We start from the raw sequence: 20,559 nt of genomic DNA on the forward strand, positions 1-20,559 counted from the left end.
TAACAGGTTTTACCATGTTATTACAACATTTAACCACTTTTTATTAATTTAAAAATTGAGAAATTCTTTCCAATTTAAATCTTGTACAAGAACTACAGCAAAAATCAGTTTGATGCATATTTTATCAATATTTTAGAAATTGAATTTTATTTATCACCAGTACTTGACTTCAGTGGATTTCATTCAATTCCTTTGAAAACAACTGCTCAAAACGGTCTAAATTTATGAAACCTACACATTCAAAACATTGGTTTTTTTCAGACACCAGCTGGAATTTTAATCTGGTGTTTTTCAAATCAGGTTGTTACCTAAGTTTCTAAAAAAAAAAATCTTGAAATTCAAGGCTTTTATGTAAAATTGACCTTAGTTATTTACAGACTTCCATGTACCAGCATAATTCATACTGTTGTTCATTAGATTGGCACAAGTTGCTGAAAATTGAATAAGTAGGCCTACTTTCTGAATGTTAGAACATGGCTGTGTCTCATTTCGGAGATCGCATTTTGTCGGCTGCATACATCATTGAGGTGGTCTCATTAAGAAAAGTAAAAGTTAGATTGCAAAGTAAGAAAGTAATGACAGTATTTTACACCTCACAAGGAATAAGAGTCAATTTTATTACTATAATTTTTCTTAAATGAGACCACCTCAATGATGTATGCAACTGACAAATGTGACCTCCGGAGGACGCAGCCTCCAAGATGAGACGCAGCTTGTTTGAAGTCTGTTCCAGAAAGTTACACAATTATACTTCCTGTTGAAATACCTCATTTTGGCCAAATTCTAAGGCAGCATCAACGGCAGTCCCAAAATGCATTTCAACATGCATTCAAATCTTGATTAATTTATTAAAGTCATATATTTCATTCAGTAAAAAAAATAAAGAATTGGTAAAAATAATGTAATATAAAATATATATACTACTGTTCAAAAGTTAGGAGTCTGTAAAAAATGTTTTAATGTTGTTGAAAGAAGTCTCATATGCTCACCAAGGCTGCATTTATTTGACCAAAAATATTACAAAAACAGTAATAGTGTGAAATATTATTTTAAAATAACTGTTTTGTATTTGAGTATATTTTAAAAAGTAATTTATTCCTGTGATGCAAAGCTGAATTTTCAGCAGCATTTACTCCAGTCTTCTGTCACATGATCCTTCAGAAATCATTCTAACATGCTGATTTGCTGCTAAGGAAGCATTTATTATGATTATCAATTTATCAGTAGAAAGTTCTAAAGAACAGCAATTTTCTGAAATGGAAATCTAACATTATCTCACTTTTGATTTAATGTATCCTTGTTACTTAAAATTATTAATAAATCCAAAAAAGCAAGGCCAGAAAAATCCATAAAATAACTCCTCTGCCACTTGCAAGAATAGCACTCTGATACTTTTGTCTTACTCAGCAACTTTATCTCTCGGCAGAGGGCCAGTACTTCAGCGAGGAGCAGATGCGTGTGCGAGATCCACTGCTGTACGAGCAGTACATCGGACAGTACCTCAGCGAAGAGGAGATCCTGCAGCGCTCAGAGGAGGCCATGAGGAGCGGCCCGGGGGGACTCGCTGACCTGCTTATCAACTCCTACCAGGAGAAACTGATCCAGAACCGCCTGGAGGAGGAGCAGGAGAGAGAGCAGTGTGCAGCGGAGGAGTCTGAGGAGGAAGGTCTGAGATCTCACTGACTGACTCATGACTGAGATTCCATTTAGTTTCTTTAATGGGTGAATGTGTTTTAGAATGTGACGAGCCCAGACAGGCAGAGTGGGAGCCGAATGCAGAAGAGAAAACCATGCTGAGAGAGGAGTTCCTGAGTCAAATGCATCAGCGCTTCCTGGATGGCAAGGATGACTTCAACTACAGGTCAGATCATAGTACTTGCTCACATCGGTCTCAAATTTGGAGTATAAAAAATAAATATTGCATTACCAGGATGTATTTCTCTTCAAATCAGTTGTTAATAATGCTATTTATTGTGAACTGTAGAGTGTTAATTGCCCATATTTTAGGTCTTACATAACCATATATCTTAATATTAAAATAATATCTTAATTACAATAACAATAACATTGATATTTTAATTACAGTGAGGTGGATGAGAATCCAGATTATGATAACCTGGATATTGTAAGCCGTGATGCCGAGGAGCGCTACTTTGATGAAGAGGATGAGGAGGAAGAAGAGGATATGATGCAGTAGCCCTTAATGTATATAATGTTCTCACAACAGAAAAAAGAATTTTAATTTGTTGTACATTCTTTGTCATGTTTCTACTGCTTGATATTTGTTTGTGTAGGTTAAATGTGATTATCAGCACCTCGCCGTCTTTAATAAAAGAGTACTATTTTTCAAGATGTTGTTGTGGTCATGTTTAAAGACTTAAAAAAAAAAATCAAGACTCAGTTGCAGGTCAGAACTTAGAAGTCTTAAGCATTTTCACTTTAAAGGGCTTTTGCTGTTAAACATATTTAAAATTCATGCTGTATGTAGGACTCATATTTTCTCGTAATGGTTAATAAAACAAAAGGGCCGCTGACATGACAGCAGCGTTCCAGACTTCCTTTTAAAGCTTTTTTACATTACGTTCTTCTGAATGTATACGCATGCATTCTTTATTGATCCTAATCATCTATATTAATTGAAAGACTATTTGTACCATTAACAATTCATTTTATATACTGCAACAGTTTACACAAACTTGTGATTGACAAAATCTTTGTTCATGTTATTTGTCATCTACCCAAATTCACTTAACGCAAGTGCATGAATTGCTAAATAAGTTGAGATTTAACAGATTTTTACAGTGTAGTTTAAGAGAATTATTTAATGTTTGTTACATGTGCAAGCATGATACCAAGAAAATTAGCATTTAAAATGAAATGCCCGACACTGTAAAACCTTTCAGACAGCAACTGACCTTAAGTATAATCAACTTGACTTTATAAGTCATTTCAACTCATTTTTTAAAATCTGTTCTAGTTAAATCTTGTATAAGGAAATTAAAAATTGGTTTACGTCGATGCATTAAAGCAATGAAAAAATATATATGGCCATCTTTTAATTACTTGGCACTGTACAGAGTGCTTGTGCAAGGTTCAGTCACTAGTTCTGTAGAATGGGAAATTCAGCATTGGGTTCTCCTGAATAAAAGACTGCAAAAAAAAGTCTTCTAAAGGCTCAAAAATAAAGAAATTGATGATAAAATTATTTGCAGTGCGTATAAATCTTTGAAAATCTTTATTTTTCTTTGTGCACTTCAAACACGTTTCATCGCGATACGATACCACAAATGTGGCTCTCTTTTCTGCCGTCTTTTTTTGCGGGTCTAAAACTTTTGTTTGCGAGCTGAAAAGTTTTGCTTGCGATTTAAAGGGGTCATATGATACGATTTCAAGTTTTCCTTTCTCTTTTGGAGTGTTACAAGCTGATTGTACATAGATAAGATCCCTGAAGTTGCAAAGACTAAAGTCTCAAAACCAAAGAGATATTCTTTATCAAAGTTAAGACTCTGCCACGCCGTAAGATAACTAACTTAACATCTTAAACTCTGTGACAAGTGAATTTAATTATCTCCTCATGCTCTCCCATCTAAACACGTAACGTTAGCTAAGCCCGTTGTAGATTTGATTAGCCAACAGTATAGCTAGCTGCCAGAGCCCCCAATAGTAAAGCGTCAGGCCAATATTTTCAGAGATTATAGTTTATTATAGCTCCAGTGAAGTAAGGTGAGTAACGCACATCAGATCACTAGCCTATTTGGCGGGTTATGATTCATAAATTATGACCGTATGCACACTCAAGTCTATTCGTAGCACCCAACAGCTGTAGTTTGCCATTCAAAGTTTTCTAAAATACAACGATTTGGGACCGATGTCTGTACATTCTGACTTCACCCTAGTCTACAAGACTGTGTATTGTGCATTTTAATAACAGGTTTGTTTTGTACCATCTTTAAGACCTGTGCAGTGACAATTGCAAAACGTATTACTTCAATAGTATTACTTCAATAGTAACGATTGATATTCAGGACTTGTCAGCCAACTGTAGTCTGATAAAAAGAGAGGGAGAGAGAGAGAGAGGAGGCAACATCTTCAAGGCAAAACCTTAGACATGATGCAACATCATTCAATGTCGCATTCACCCTCAGGAGGTACACAAGCAAAAGCTAAATTGCACATTGTCAATTATCAATTCCTATTTTACAAAATATGCCCTGGCCTGCATACATTTTTGTCTTTAATGTGTAGGCACTTGAAGCCCAGTGTCCAATATGCACAGGAACATTTCCAGTGTCAGAAGTAGAACTGCCATGCCAGCTTTTGTGGAGAAAGGTAATGGTAACAGTGACTCACATTGAAGCTTAAAAAACACCTAAAAGATGCTCTGATTTGGATCATATCTAATGGTAACCTACCTGACTATGTTCATTACATTGGTTCAAAACAGTACATTGCAAAGGTCATAAAAATATCATATGAAATATACATACACACACACACAAAGTTGTTTGGAAACATTACGTTTTTTTTAAATGTTTTTTGAAAGAAGTCTCTTCTGCTTACCAATGCTGTATTTATTTGATCAAATATACAGTAAAAACAGTATTACTGAGAAATATTTTTACACGATACATTATGAATATCTGTTAAAATGTAATTAATTGCTGTGATCAAAGCTGAATCTATCGGAGCGTTTTAGACCCGCAAAAAAAGACAGCAGAAAAGAGAGCCACATTTGTGGTATCACGATGAAACGTGTTTGAAGTGCACAAAGAAAAATAAAGATTTTCAAAGATTTATACGCACTGCAAATAATTTTGTTAGCAATTTCTTTATTTTTGAGCCTTTAGAAGACTTTTTTTTTTGCACTTTTATTTTTTAATTACAAAATAATTAGTTTTACAATAATAAAGACACAAAAATGATTCCATAGAAATGTGGCATTTGATTTTACTAATTTGAGTACAGACCACACTGAAGATTCAATAACATGTGGAGTAAATACTTTATTAACATTTAAGATTTCATTAGCATTGCTATATCTCAAAATAAAATTCTACATAAGAAAAATACAAATTAAATACATGTTCACAGGATAGGTGCTGGATAGAAATTAAATGTTATGTAATGTAAAGCAAATATACAAACAAAAGTTAAATGACTACAATTAGTGAGGTCCTTTTGACATGTAACGAACAAAACAAAGCAAAAAAAAACAGAATATGCATGGAGAAAATGTGACAATGCGTCAGTACCAAGCAAAATATTTATGTGCAGTTTTCTTTGTAATTACAATGTAAATAGAACCTTTCACTTTAAAAGCCATACTTTACTTCTAAAAGCAAACTGACTAACATTTGCATTATTTGACCCAAGGAGCCAGTTGTGTCTTATTCAAATATATCTGTGCAACACTCGTCCTATTCCCTCATTCTTTCCCTCGATTAGCTACACTAACGCCTATAGAACGGTAATTTCTTGTAATACTACACAACTGTCAATAATTGCCTCACAAAATGCAGTGCTAGAAATGCCTAGTTCCCTAAATGCCAGTGATATATCTATAAAATACAAAATACCAACCCTTATAAGCCATATAAAATTATTCTAAAGAATACTGTGTAAATAGAAAAAAGTCATTAGCTCCTTCATACCGTGTTAATACTGTGGCAAAAAACAAACTGGTTAGAATTACTGCGGCGATGTTCTTTCAAATTACACACTTCACAGTTAACTGCCAGAATTACTTACAATGGCAAGTGGTTAAGGGACATTATTTAAAAATAATAATAATAATAAAGACGACTGAATGAAAGGAAGTATCTGAATCAAACCCACAGGGTCCATAACTTTAACTTTTCAATAGACTCCTGATTTGTGGTCAGAAACCATCACAGTAACATAGATATGGTTGAAAAGTCTGTCAGGAGGAAAAAAGCAAACACTTCATACAGAGAACATATACCTTCATAAATGAGCAGGGCACTTAATTTTTTCCCCCTTATTTATGCTTGAATAGTTATTTTCTGTGGTGCAGATGGTCACTAAAGAGGCAAATTATAAACCAGACATCTAAATATAAGAATTTTGATTTGATTTAGCATAAACTAAATGGCACACAGTGAAAGGAGAGATGACGTGACAGAAGAGGAATGTTAAAAGACAAACTAAGAAGAAAAATGTCATGGGCTCAGTGCAAGTAGCCCCCCACCTGCATACAGACATTGTGCAACATCTCGGCTGTTTTATTGCCCGATCCCTTTAAAAGTCACCTCTCAAATGTACCATTTTATGGCCCCTGAAAGGAACCAATGGTTGTCAGAAAAAAAAGAAAAAAGGAAACTGGAGGAAAGGTGAAGAAAAAGAGGATAACAGAATGAATCATTCAGTCTTTTGGCACAGGGAAAAAAGTGCAACATTCCCATTGTAAAAACTTCATGAACAATGTTTGGTGCAACTTCCGGAGTCACAAACCGCTCTGTCAAGACCCAATCAGAAGTAACGAGTTCAGCTGATGAGTCTTCACCCATAACTGCTCCTGAAAAACAACATCACCTTTAAGACTTAAATACTGGGGCAGTTACATGTAAATCACAGGCACTCATCCAAACACAGCGTTTGATTTTAGAATCAAACCATTCTGCACTGCCAAACATGTCCACAATGAGGCAAAGCGCAAATAAACAATGTAAAATGTCCAAGGCTAAGTAGCAGTTCCGATAATAATGCCTTGGGCTTAACGAAGGAGGATGAGAGGCAGATGCCCTACTGAGCGTCAGCTTGAAAGATATGGACTGCAGAAATCACAAGAGTGCATTCCGTCAAGCTCTGCATATATATTTAGTTTAAGCCTTCTCCTTGTCCAGCAAGTAAAGCATAAATTGACTGCAGTCATTAGCAAACTAGAAACTACTGTGGCATCTAGAAAGGCACAAAGCAGAAGGTGGGGGAAGAATTCTCTCAACAAACAGATCTCTGGCAATAAAATACACAAGATGCCTGGAAGCACCACGGTTTTGTCTCTTTGCCTACCTTAACCATCGTTTACTTAGCCATTTTTAATTATTTGAAACTCTAGCTTTACAAGCTACGTAAGCCAAGTAGTTAAACCACAGTGATGCTACCCTTTTAAGAAAGTAGGTACAAGATACTAACAGATAGCAGCTAATTAAAAAAAAGAAAAAATACATATGCACATACACAACTATCAGGGATAATTTCAGACTTTATCGGACTCAAAAACAATACATGAATACATTCAATACAGCTAAAAAATAAAAAAAAAACACTAATCCAACGGACTTGAAAACAGAATAATGCTGAATAGAACAATTTAACCAAATCATGTACTAAACCATGTAAATTAAGCAACATAAGTGAATCTGTAATTAATACATTTAAAAAAATAATAAAATTAATAAAAAATAAGCGGATTCGTTTGAGACTATGCTTATAAAAACTACATCTAAACTTACTTGACTACAATGAATCAGACTTCCCAAGAAGATTTTTAACCAAAAACAACTGATTCATAAAGTTCATACAAGACAAGGAAAATTGTAGCCTCTGTTCGCTCTGCAAAAATAAAAAAAAAATAAAAAATGCTACTCTACTAAAAACGTTCTTTAAAGATTTCTTTCCTTGTGTATCTATATGCTTTTGTGTGAATACATGTGTTATGTGCGTTTCTCTAACATGTTATCTTAGTAGTTTACGGTAAAGTTATGTTTACTGTATAACTGTCAGATTTTCTCTCTCTTCGCAATGTCATTCTTCTGATTTTGGGAGGTTTTATTGTCTTGTAACCGTTCTTGATATTGTAAGATATGTTGTTTATTATTCATTTTAAAAACTATTTACACTAAACTGCTACTTGCTACTTGTTTGAAAACAACTAAACTATTGTCACACTACTGATAAATGTAGTGTGGTACCACAAGTACTTTTTGTTCCTCCTCAACACTAAATACACTAAAAATACAAAGTGCACATTCCAAATAATTTTTGCAAACAAATGTCTAGCACGGATCTGCACATTTCCTCAGTCAGGCATACCTCCTTTCTGCATCCAGTAACAAATCCCCTGTCTACTCTTCACAGACCACAGTGTTCACAGCCGCTCCACGAGTCTGCTTATGCTGTAAATGTTCCTCACCTCCAGCTGTCTGCCAGCTCGCCTCAGTTGATGAGAATTCCAGGAGGCCTCCCATCTTCTTCAGTGATGTTCCTGAAGTTATTCTCAGCTTCATCCACAGTCCTAAAGAAGCAAAACATTGAGGGGATCCCAAAATAAACTCAACTGTAATAGACCAGAATAGATCAGTAAAGAGCGCGCACATTAAGAAGTCTTTGACGTCCTCAACGGTGAGCTCTCCAGTGGTGTCCAGTGTGATGTCAGCACTGCTGTTTGGAGAATCCAGGACGGGCGAGGACAAGGCGCTCCGCATTTCATCCAAGAGCCCTGAGAGAATGACCAACATAGTTTTTTAGCCTAAGCAATGAACTCATTACATTACATGAAATACAACTTGTTCTGAGGTTTGACAGTGTGATTTGTATTGTCACAAAAGGGGTGAGATCATAGTTTTAGAAAAATTAACTGCTGTATGAGACATTAAACATCAAGTACATAAATTAGACTTCAGTCATAAAAATTCTAATTTCCAGTAAATCAAAACCGTACAAACGCTGGTAATTTCAGCTAGTTGGGTGAAGAATGACATTTATTTTCCATCTGTCAAGACTTGAGTGCAGAACTGTTACCTTCAGTTTCAACAGACTTGCTCTCTGCTTGTGTCTTGTGTGTTCCATTAGCCTGTGGTGGGAGCGGCGTGCTGGAACCACTAAAAAAAGATTGAAATGTGCTGAAAATGCAGAACTATTATTCTCCCCAAATGTCTGGAACATGATTAATTTCTTCAACATGATCATCCACCAAACTTACCCATCTGTACACTTCCATTTAAAAGTTTTGCTTTTTTAAAGTCTCTTCTGCTTACCAAGGCTGCATTTATTTGATCAACAATACAGTAATAACAGTCATATTGTGTAATAATTTTATAATTTCAAATTTTTTATTTATTTATTTTTTTTATGATTTTAAAATTTTAAAATGTAATTCATTCCTGTGATGAAAAGCTGAATTTTCAGCATCATTACTCCAGTCTTCAGTGCCTGGATATCATCATGTTGAAAACTGCTTAATATTTTCATGGAAATCATACTTTTTTTCCAAAAATCTTTGATGAATATAAAATTCATATATATCTTCCAATAATAACATACACACTATCTCTCTATATATGCACACACTGTATAAAGACATTGCTAGATGTAAACATGTTACAGTGACAGACACTGTAAACAGGCTGTGGGGTCACAATTATTAATAAGGGACTACTGATATAAACTTCTTGTATTTTATATGTACAGTAAGCAGATTAATTGCAACAAAGTGAAAACAGTGATAAAGTTGGAAAGCATGAAGTTTGCGAATGCCAGTCTATCAGTCAAGTCCAAAGCAAGATGCAACCCACAGCAACACGTTATGACAACATCTCAGATAGTCTGATGGCAGATAAAAGTAAATATTAAATAAATGTAGAGTAATTCCTTACACAAAGTGCACATCAAATATGCTAAACACGGAATCTGTGTGATGCATTCTACTACCAACGATCACTTTTACTTTAACAAAATTTTTCAAATCAGAGTAAAAAGCAAATAAACTTCATCCAAACACACATTTCCTATCATCAAAAACCAAAGTAGCGAAAAAAACAATTAAATGAGAAATAAAGTCCAGGTTACAATATACATTTCACCCGTAGGATGATGTTTTATGAAATTGCTTGAGTAGCTCCACCAACAGTGAAATCTCACTGATCCAAAATCCCGCTCAACATAATTGCACATTGACTGATGTTGCCCAGGAATTTCACATTCAGACTTGACAGGCAATTATCTTTAAACTCTGCACTGCACCTGGCTAGAACACTGTTAAACTGATTCGAGAAATCTCTCTCATTTACCTGTGAGCAGAGAGATCGTGAGGTCGTTCCACATCCACTCGGCACAGTGGCTCGGTGATCACACGAGCTGACAGCGAGAAGCGCTCGTACTCCGAGGGCGAAATCAGGTAGAATCCTAATAATATTGAAGGCAACATAGTTGAATCTCATTCATGTGGAAAAGCTCAAAGCTAGAAATTATTTACATGCTGTTTGAGAAAGAACTACTAACCTTGTCCAGTCTTAGTGAACACGCAGGAAGCAATGCCACTGATGTCTTCTTTGCGGATGCAGTCGTAGCGTACTTGCGGTCTCAGTGCTGGCACACTGAACATGTGGATGTCACCCAGATTGGTAAGGCACACTAAAGCGTTCTCAGAGTACTCTTCAGAGCTAACGCTGGTGAAGTTCGACAGTGCCACCTTTCGTACTCGACAGCCTTCATGGGCCGTCAACTTGAACTTGGTCTTCGCGCTTACTTTAGGCAGCATGAAAACCTACAGAAAGCGAAAGAAAGGTTGTTCACTTCTAATCCATTTTTTTGATGATCCAATTTATTTAGATGTAAATATCCCAACCTTAAACTGCTCCTCAGAAGCAATAAGAACAGAGTGGCTGCCCTGCATGTCTGCGGCTTTGGCCAGATCTCTGGAGACTTCGTACGGCTCCGGCAGAGGGTTCCCTCGGCCATCCAGCACAGCGATGGACACCACTGGAGCTCTGTGCATGAGCTGGATCTCCTTCCCCAGCAGCGCCTCCACACTCTGCTCAGAGAACTTCTCCTGCGAGGGTACGTCCAGAGCGTATGCGTACACAGAGCCAGAGTTCGTGCCGGCCCACATTGTAGGTCCATGATGTGTTCCTGAGAAACATGGGAAAAATAATGCTGTCAACGAGGTGGCCTATATCCATAACAATAAACGTTGACATCCTGAAGTCTCATTTACAAAATACATGCATGATTTAATGCCAGTTTCATAGATCTGGTATTAATTTTACAAATCCTGATTTGTTACTGTCTTTTTTAAAAAGAAAAAAATGACATGAAAATACTGTTATATGCAGAGTTGTAATCACCATATAGAGGGGTACATTTTCATTACAGATTGTGAAACTTTTACATTTAGTTTAACATCTAGCAAGTGCAAAAAAGTTAACATTTCATAAGAATTACAGGACTATGTTTTATAATTCATCTTTCAGCCTCTACTATTGATGAGGACGATGAAAATGAATGAATTGAACTTGAGTACTAAAATGCAGTGTAACAAAAGACAAGAGCAAGCTGAACAGACTAAACATGAATGGGCATGTCATTAGTTATATTAAGAGTATTACCATTCAAAAGTTTGAGGTCAGTAATTTTAAGAAATTAACACTTTTATTCATAGGACACATTCAATTAACCAAAAAGACATTTAGAGGAAAGACATTTTTTACTTAATGGTGGTCTTTTGAACTTTCTATCCATTAAATAATACTAAAAACATATCCGTGCAGTTTTTTTACGAAAAATATGCAGCAACACAACTATTTAGTTCCAAATCAGCATATTAAAAATAGTTTCTGAAGGATCATGTGGCGTAACGGCTACTGAAAATGAATAAAATGAATAATATTTTAAAATCTATTAAAGTACAAAACTGTTATTTTAAATTATAACTGTAATAATCATATTATTACGGTTATTTTTGATCAAATAAATAATAATTGGTGAGCATAAGAGACTTTCAAAAACGATTTAAAAAAAATTATAAATTGTACCGACCCCAAACTATGGAGTAAAAAAGCATTGTTTTGAAATAAATATTTGACAAGAATGTGAATCTTGATCTTCTAGCAAACGTTTCCCAATCCTGCTCTATGTGTCCACCCTAAACTGAAGTTCTGGATCTGTTATCTAACATCTGATTCAACTTATCAGCTTGTCAGTAGCATTCTCCATGACCTGATTTGGTGGCCTAAGTATTTTGTGTGAGCACATTTTTTAGTTTTCCTTATTCAGTCAGCACAGCCGTTTCAGAAAATAGTGACCTAACCTTACCTATTATTATGTTCCAATAACAAACCACTCACACCCATAACTGCACAGTACAAATGTGAAGTTATTCCCCCCATTACTGTGAATCATTTAAATATATTGCACTAATAAAACAATACTACGTTGTTCAGAACTCCCTCATGGAAAATTTAGCTCTCCCCAAACACGATCTGATCACTATTGTGCAAGAGTCTGAGTCACGAGGTCATATATTGGAAGATGAGGGAAATGGTGCTGCCTTGTGCTTGTGCACACATTTCACACAGGACAGACAAAACTTAATTTAGAATTAGATTTCTAGATTAGATCAACAGCAAAATTGCTTTTGCTGATCTGATATCAGACTGATAATTAAAAATAAAAATCAAGTCAAACTAGGGCTGTAAATAGATTCAATAATTCAATAGGAATAATTCACAAATAATCTCTACTGAAAAATGTTCAGTAAACATCCCAATTGAATTTAAAAGGATGGATCTTATATGGTATTGAATTGTAATTTCAAATTCAAGTTACATAAAAACTATCAAAAAAAACACATTTAAGTATTCATACTGTCAGTCTGAACTACCAAACTATGCCATATTTGAAACCTTTTCCCCCACAATTCTCACCATCTCTAAGGAAAGTGTCAGCGAAGCAGAGGCAGCGCACCACTCCAGACAGCGAGTCGTCTGCAGAGCGGGGCTCAATCCGTCTCTGTACTGGTGTCACCTCAGCATCGTGCTCCGCCAACTGAGCGTTAGCCTCCTGCACCTGATGAAAACGAGATGAGCATCTTAAAGGAAACTAATAATCAACAGGTCAACAGACTCACAAACAATGGTCTCATTGCCTAGAATGACCAAAACCTGTAAGATTGTAATGCATGTACGTGAAATTTCCAGACACTCACTTTATTGGTGGGACTATAAACCACAGCACGTTTCTTTCCCGAGACTCTGCTCTTCCGGATTCTTCTGAAGGACTGGCGCAGGGATTTCTTCAGAGACTTCACTCGAGACAGCGGGCCCTCCATAGCCAGAGAGTCATTGGGGTGTAGAGTGCACCTATGGAAAAACGCAAAACCTTCCTTTATAGCAATGTACAGTCACACAAAAGTCCAATTTGTATTATTTGTTATTTTATTATTGATTTTATTATTTTATATAGTTATTACAATTAAAAATAGTTTTTCTAATAAAATTGATTACTATTCTATTATTAATTAGCACTTATTAAATAACTGAATTCACTTAATATAACAGTTAATATAATAATTTAAATTAATAAAAGTATTCATACTATTATTATTATTAATACTACTTTATTTTTTAAATAAAATGTATTATAATTAACATTATTATTATTATTGTTGCAAATAATATTAATAAGGGTTTTCATTAGGTTGGTTATTATAAGCACATTCTAGAGGTAGATGCAGAGTATGCAAGAATATTTTGTAATAACAATTAAGTGGATTCACATGCAATACATTTCAACTTTCTTGTTTAATTTCATTTTGTTTGTGTCCTGAAACATTTGTCAAATTAATTTGGAAATGCAGCTTCGGAGAGACACGCTCATTGAGATAATTATGTGTTTATTAACTTTGTCATTATTAGTCGTTCATTTAAAAACCCTGCCTGCTTTGAAGATGGGTTTGCACATGACGAATTTCACATATATTTTAATTATTAAATAGTAAATGTATTTAATAAAAAAAATCGAGCCAACCCCAATTCAGATAACTTAAATATCTTCATAGCAAATGAGATCAATCTCTTTCAATTGGATCCACTGATTAAAAGTGCTCCTGAAGAAGCATAACACAGCAGCTTTGGATGGCCCCGCGAGTTACCTCGCCAGAACTGGACTTCGCCGATGATAGTCAAAGAGGCCAAAGCCATGACTGGTGCCAAAGGCAATGAGGTTCCACTCTGCGTGCAGGGTTACCGCAGTAACGGCCGCGGGGGGCATGCACTGCACCAGGACAACCGGCTGGAATCCAGGAGCAAACACTACTGAGCCGCTCTTAGGAGGCAGCCGGTCATGACCCTTCCACGTAAAACCCTCTCGGTCCTGGAGCAGGTCCACCGTGGCCACATCAATCATGTGATCGGACTTCTCATCACTAAGAACCATAACTATAACCTGTGAACAGAGTATAGGATATAATATTACTAACATTTATTTTTGTGAAGACAATTGCCATTTGAAAACTTAGTGAGCTGCCCACCTAGACAACATTATTAGGCCATATTTGAATGGCACTAGCTTTCCCCAAGGTGATGGGATAAATCCATGTCATTATTCATGTTTCAATATTGTTAGAATGCTGCCTACGTAGACAGCACACAGCAAAGCCACTTAACTAGGCTTTTTAAAACAAAGCTACTGAGCTAAAAATATATTTGCATTGATCATTAAAAACTAGTGATCCTACTTGTCCAGCAGTTCCAGCCACCACAAGTTTTCCGCTGTATTTACAGACGCTGATCTTCTGGATTCCTAGTCTGGGATCATCACTGTATGGATCAAAACAGCCCACCTGGAAATAAATGAAAAGCAAACATGGATTGTTATTCTTCTTCATTGATTCTTAAGGCTGCACAAATAGAGTTGCAATATCCCTTTGAGGAACATATAGTACAAAAACAAACCTGAGCCAATAAAGTCTATTCTAACTGTAACAAAGACAAACAAAATATCTTCCACATGCCAAAGAAAAAATCTAATCCCATCTATACAGCTTTAAAGAAAAAGCATCAGCGATATAGCACGACACACATTATGAACAATATAATGCAACCGTTAACGATATAAGGCTACATTTCATTCCCCTCTAGAAACATTGACCCTCAACAACGTCTGATCCCAGCCAAACAGCAGCGGACAAAGACTAGAACAAAGAAAAGAGGAATGTGCATGTTATGAGGAGAAAAAAATAGTAAAACAAAAGCAATGCAGCAGTGCCATCCAGAGCAGCAATGTGCTTCATTTTCAGCAGACGTTAGCAAAGCACTTCAGTCATCAGACAGACAGTCTGCTTTTAATTAAGGTGCAAAGGAATCGACTCCAGTGTGAATCCCATATGCTAAAGTGGGCCACGCGCCAGACTGCAGTTGGCATTTTATGAAGAAGCTGATGAAGAGGAAAAGGTGGATTAGGAAAACAAAAAAGAGAAGGGAGAGGTGAAGAAACTTGCTAAAGCTGCCCTTGTTGTGAAAGAAAGCAGTGAGTAAAGTTAAATAAAATAACACTGTCCCGGTGTTCAGATGATGTGATTTAAGATTTGTTTTAAAAGTGAAAAAAATCATCAGATATCCCATAAATCCCTGACCTTTCTAAAAGGAGGCCATTCCTCCTCCCCGGCCTGCGTCAGGCTGTCGTTGTGGTCGCAGTCTGTCTGAAAGATGTTGGCTGTGCTCAGTTTGTACAGCGGTTTGAGCGACACTCCTGACGCATCCCAGAAACGCACTGTACCATCCTCGTGACTAAACAAAAAAACAAATATAGGCACACATCATCCTGACAACTGATACAAATAAACACTAATGTTTTCATTAAAGCCTGTGGGAGCTTTATCAAAACACTGAAGAAAAATATAAGCAGCTGTTAAAATAACTTAATTTCTCTAAAATAAAATAAAATAAAATAAAATAAAATAAAATAATAAAAAATAAAATAAAATAAAATAAAATAAAATAAAATAAAATAAAATAAAATAAAATAAAATAAAATAAAATAAAATAAAATAAAATAAAATAAAATAAAATAAAATAAAATAAAATAAAATAAAATAAAATAAAATAAAATAAAATAAAATAAAATAAAATAATAAAATAAAATAAAATATCTCACCCAGTTAACAGCAGCTCTTTCTGCTTTGGATCAGGTGCTAAGTTTTTCCCTCCACATATTGGCCAATTCTGTTAAAACACAGAGGAAAAAAAGCTCACTCAGGACGGCCACAAAAAAAAACATCTGGCAAAATTTAAATTCTCTAATGAAATAACATTAAATAAGAACTTTGATGCTGGTTTGTGTTTTATTGGTGGTTGTTAAATAAAATCCATTTCAGAAAGCCTAAGCTATTAAATCTAAAAATACAGTATGAGCGTGCCGTATTAAATCAATTCATTTATAACAGTAACAAAAAAAACGAAGGTTGGTGTTTGTTTTATGATGTTAACATTATACACATAACAGATGTTATACTAAATGCAAATATTTAGTTGTCTGCTGAAGTGAAAGAAAAACGATACACATGTAAAAGCATGAAAGCCAACTATATGTCAGTTATGGAAATGTCAACACACAATTTTACACATTATCCAGAATTTGCAAGTTGATTTTAAATCCATTCTGCCAAATTTCCTGTTAAACCAACAGTGGACATGTGGAAAAAAAGGTGCTAGTTTTGGGTTTCTGTATGACAGTAGCGAACCGTGACTCTAGAACCTAGGCCCTCTCCCCCTACCCTCGTCAGGGAAAAGAACAAAAAAAACATTTTCTATGAGTGCACGCACACCGGCGGCGCCACCGGCGACTGTCCGCGGATCCCAGCTGCGACTCCGGGCGCTGTTCATAATCCTGCTGCGCCACTCACATCATTTTCCATTAAAATAAATTATATTTGTCCCAAATCATTGTTAATGTACATAATGACTTCATCCTAGGTTGGAAGATTGTGTATTGTGCATTTTTTCAGCAAAACGTTTGTCTTTCTGTGGCTCTAAATTTCGTGATTCATTTAGTGAGCTATAAGTTAGACCGCAATTTCTCATCCCGTTTGCCGTTATTTCGATCCCAGAACTTTAAACTCATTGACACCACTTGCTCATTCTTGAAGTTAAGTTTTGACTGTTTTGGGAATAGATTAAATGTTTTGGATTGCCGTCTTGAACTGACGTTGTGCGATACGTGTTGCACCGGGGAATTTTTCTGTCATTCGAAATTACTCTCCCATTGATTTACTATGGACCTTTTTCACATTTCCGGGTTTCTCAGCAGCGGAAGTCGTCATAGTTGGGTTAACTTGAATAGCAGTGAATGGAAGAGTACCACAAATATATTTTTTTGCATTCCCATTTGCTCAAATATCAAAAGAAAAACTCCACGATAGTGTTTTCATGAATTTCAATAAAAGGAAAAAAATTGAGAGAGACTGATAACGGCTGTCAGAAGAGAGAACGATGTCAAATTTACTGTCCTGCCCATAGACGCTACATTAGAAACACTCTCGCATTAGCGTTAACTGTTTTTTTGTAATTTGATGCAAAGGTGATATAATACAAAGAATAGTGTTATAAATGTAGATACATTTTTTTAAAAATACAAATATGAAATCTTTCGAGGATTTACGATGCTGATGACCGTTAAACGCGTCATCACAGTCTTGTGAAAAGGGTCCATTGCTTGGCCCTCTGTAATTTTCATAGCTGGACCTTCCGCAGACATTAGGCGGAAACATTCTAATATGGAGAAAATGGGCGGCGTTCATTTGCCCATTCACTGAAAGGCAGATTTGGAGAGTTTTTTTTTTTTTTACTCAGATAAATTGTATTTTATTTAGATGATGTTATTATGAATTGCTTAAATACAATTTGTAATAATTATTTTTTATTTAAAATACAATATTTTAAAACATTTAAAAATTGTAAATATTGTTTTTACAATAAGTTAGGCCCTCTCTGAGGGCCCTGACGGTTCCCCACTGCTGTATGAAGACTTTTCACCCACCTCATAGTTCTGCAGAGGACACTGCTGCTGGCCCGCACTGATCACTCTCTCCCACAGTTTGGGAGGCACATTTGAGATGTGACATGAACAGGTGATGGCAGAGGAGTGCAGAGGAGCCAGATAGGGAGCAGGGACAGTGGGCCAGCCAGCCATCTGAAGATCAATCACTACCAACTCCTCTTCCAAAAGAACCACAAGCGCTGATGGGTCATCAAATTCTGTGAGGCACAAAAATAACCATAAGTCCATGCACAGGAAATAAAAATAAACATTTAGCATACACATGCATCATCAGTGATTTATAGGACACTTATTACAGGAACAGCTCCACAGAAGCAACCGGGGTCCAAGTGCCCTGATCAAGGGTACAACTGTGGTAGTTTAGTGATTGCCCCATGTAAGAGTTTGAACCTATAACTAGAGCTGGGCATTATGACTGTATATACAGTATCTCACAGAAGTGAGTACACCCCTCACATTTTTGTAAATATTTTATTATATCTTTTCATGTGACAACACTGAAGAAATGACACGTTGCTACAATGTAAAGTAGTGAGTGGACAGCTTGTATAACAGTGTAAATTTGCTGTCCCCTCAAAATAACTCAACACACAGCCATTAATGTCTAAACCACTGGCCACAAAAGTGAGTACACCCCAAAGTGAAAATGTCCAAATTTTTTTTTTTTTCAGATCCTCAGAGAGTTCTTTGCTATGAGGTGCCATGTTGAACTTCCAGTGACCAGTATGAGAGAGTGAGAGCGATAACACCAAATTTAACACACCTGCTCCCCATTCACACCTGAGACCTTGTAACACTAATGAGTCACATGACACTGGGGAGAGAAAATGGCTAATTGGGCGCAATTTGGACATTTTCACTTAGGGGTGTACTCACTTTTGTGGCCAGCGGTTTAGACATTAATGGCTGTGTGTTGAGTTATTTTGAGGGTACAGCAAAATTACACTTATACAAGCTGTACACTCACTACTTTACATTGTAGCAAAGTGTCATTTCTTCAGTGTTGTCACATGAAAAGATATAATAAAATATTTACAAAAATGTGAGGGATGTACTCACTTCTGTGAGATACTGTATACCATGGTAGCAATGTCAAATTGAACAGATTCTGCTGGAATTATTTATATTACAGCATAATCATGGTACACAATTTGAAGTGTTTTTCACATTGATGGCTTATTTGTTCTAAAAAAAATATTATTCTGGTTTACATCCATCAAGTAAATAACCAAGCGGCAACCTTCCGGTCTCTCTCTTGAAACCAACACGAAAGTGACTTAAACTACCGTTCATCGACTGGCCGCTAGAGACTGGCTCCAAAAGGGAGTCAATCCCATAGACCCCCCCGTTAAAATGCCCAAATTTACAGCAGAAAAAATGTTTACAGCCTGGTACAAAAAGTGGTTTTGGTCTATATAGCTAATTTTGCCCTTCATGACAACTGTGAGGGGGGTGAATTGTTTTAGAACTCGTCCATTTAAATTATATTAAGCCTTAAAGTTCTGCAAAATTAAGGGCGTGGCCACTTGAGTGACAGGTGGATTGCCGCTGTTGTCACCACCGTCGAGCTAGGCGGGTTTTGCCCAATTTTGCCCTCTTTGCCCATTTTTGATTATCCAGGAGTGATGCGCGATGACGTGCTGCCAAGATGGCGACGGCCCGCTACGCCCACTTTAGGCTTCAAAAATGCTCTTCAGAAACCTACGGGTGATGTCACGGACACTACATCCATGTTTTTATACAGTCTATGTAAATAACCTATTAATATTATTAATAATAACCATAACAGTATTATTATTTATATGTTATTCAACAACAACAATAATCATCATCCTTTATTGAAAAAATACATTATTATTATTATTATTATTATACATTAAATAATAATAATAGTTGCCGTTATTATCACTTAGAGATGAAGTCCCTTTTGTGTCTACAGTTTAAAGTCACTAGGTAGATAAGGTTGTGTAATATATAAAACAGTTTGAAGTTGAACTTTCAGCTAAATTAATCATACTATGAAAGATACTATTACAGTGAAATAAAATTACTTAAGAGTTAGTTCAAACCACCCACCCCTACTTTTCAGTAGAGATAGACCGATATATCGATTTACCGATATTTTTCCCGATATGTAAGCATTTATCGGATATCGGTTTTGTAATATCGGATTCACCGATAAACGCCGCCATCTTGTGGGTGTTTTGAGAATTGCGCGCAGGATCGCCATTGCAGCGCGTCTGAGGGGACATGAGACAACAACAACGGCATGGTGCAGGTACTTGATTTGCTGTATTTAGTACACTTTATTTAACATAACAGCCATTTATGCACAAATTAGATGCATTACAAAAATGCCTGATATGTAGTTTATGCAGCTTGGCTCTAAGAAACAGAGACCAACTTACGGAGTCATGAAAAATAATCAGTCAAGTCCTGTCCCAATAAAGACGTAACTTTGCCTGAATTAAATATGCAGCCATGAATGAGCGCATGCTGGAAATAAAAGCGCTGCATTGAATTCTCTCTCTGTTGTCTATGCTCATCGTTAGTCTCGTGAAGTCGGAGTCACGTAGATAATCCGTCAAGATCCTCTCCCAATAAAGACGTAACTTTGCATTAATTAAATAATACAGCCACGAATGAGCGCATGTTGGAAATAAAAACGCTAAATTTACTTCGCTCTCTGTTGTATATTTGCTCATCATTAGTCTCGTGAAGCCGCAGCGGGTTGATGTGGTTGATGCTCAGGAAATGCTCCAGCAC

The 20,559-nt window shown here is 36.1% G+C and overlaps 2 protein-coding genes across 5 annotated transcripts in view; one reads left to right on the forward strand and one right to left on the reverse strand.

The window, feature by feature from the left end:
* LOC107720089 (coiled-coil domain-containing protein 97-like) overlaps window positions 1-2,340 on the forward strand; it is a 4,568-nt gene extending 2,228 nt beyond the window's left edge. Inside the window, exons 3-5 of the mRNA XM_016527694.1 lie at window positions 1,427-1,666; window positions 1,738-1,861; window positions 2,086-2,340. Coding sequence (XP_016383180.1) covers window positions 1,427-1,666; window positions 1,738-1,861; window positions 2,086-2,197 — 476 coding nt within the window. The 3' untranslated portion in view covers window positions 2,198-2,340. The remainder of the gene's footprint in view (window positions 1-1,426; window positions 1,667-1,737; window positions 1,862-2,085) is intronic.
* A 2,648-nt stretch (window positions 2,341-4,988) lies between these two features.
* Window positions 4,989-20,559, reverse strand: part of LOC107720045 (lethal(2) giant larvae protein homolog 1-like) — a 47,854-nt gene continuing 32,283 nt past the window's right edge. For 3 of the 4 annotated variants that reach the window (XM_016527632.1, XM_016527633.1, XM_016527631.1), the window contains 13 exons: window positions 17,773-17,990; window positions 15,892-15,959; window positions 15,371-15,524; window positions 14,474-14,578; window positions 13,889-14,181; window positions 12,944-13,097; window positions 12,663-12,804; window positions 10,586-10,869; window positions 10,240-10,504; window positions 10,029-10,143; window positions 8,761-8,840; window positions 8,153-8,458; window positions 4,989-6,535 (listed from right to left, as the gene is read on the reverse strand). In XM_016527632.1, the coding sequence (XP_016383118.1) occupies window positions 6,273-6,535; window positions 8,153-8,458; window positions 8,761-8,840; window positions 10,029-10,143; window positions 10,240-10,504; window positions 10,586-10,869; window positions 12,663-12,804; window positions 12,944-13,097; window positions 13,889-14,181; window positions 14,474-14,578; window positions 15,371-15,524; window positions 15,892-15,959; window positions 17,773-17,990 (2,447 nt within the window). In that variant the 3' untranslated portion in view covers window positions 4,989-6,272. The remainder of the gene's footprint in view (window positions 6,536-8,152; window positions 8,459-8,760; window positions 8,841-10,028; window positions 10,144-10,239; window positions 10,505-10,585; window positions 10,870-12,662; window positions 12,805-12,943; window positions 13,098-13,888; window positions 14,182-14,473; window positions 14,579-15,370; window positions 15,525-15,891; window positions 15,960-17,772; window positions 17,991-20,559) is intronic. The other variant, XM_016527634.1, reaches the window with a different exon arrangement.

This window comes from Sinocyclocheilus rhinocerous, unplaced genomic scaffold (genome assembly GCF_001515625.1).
Source record: "Sinocyclocheilus rhinocerous isolate Xijiao unplaced genomic scaffold, SAMN03320098_v1.1 scaffold273, whole genome shotgun sequence".
NCBI lineage: Eukaryota > Metazoa > Chordata > Actinopteri > Cypriniformes > Cyprinidae > Sinocyclocheilus > Sinocyclocheilus rhinocerous.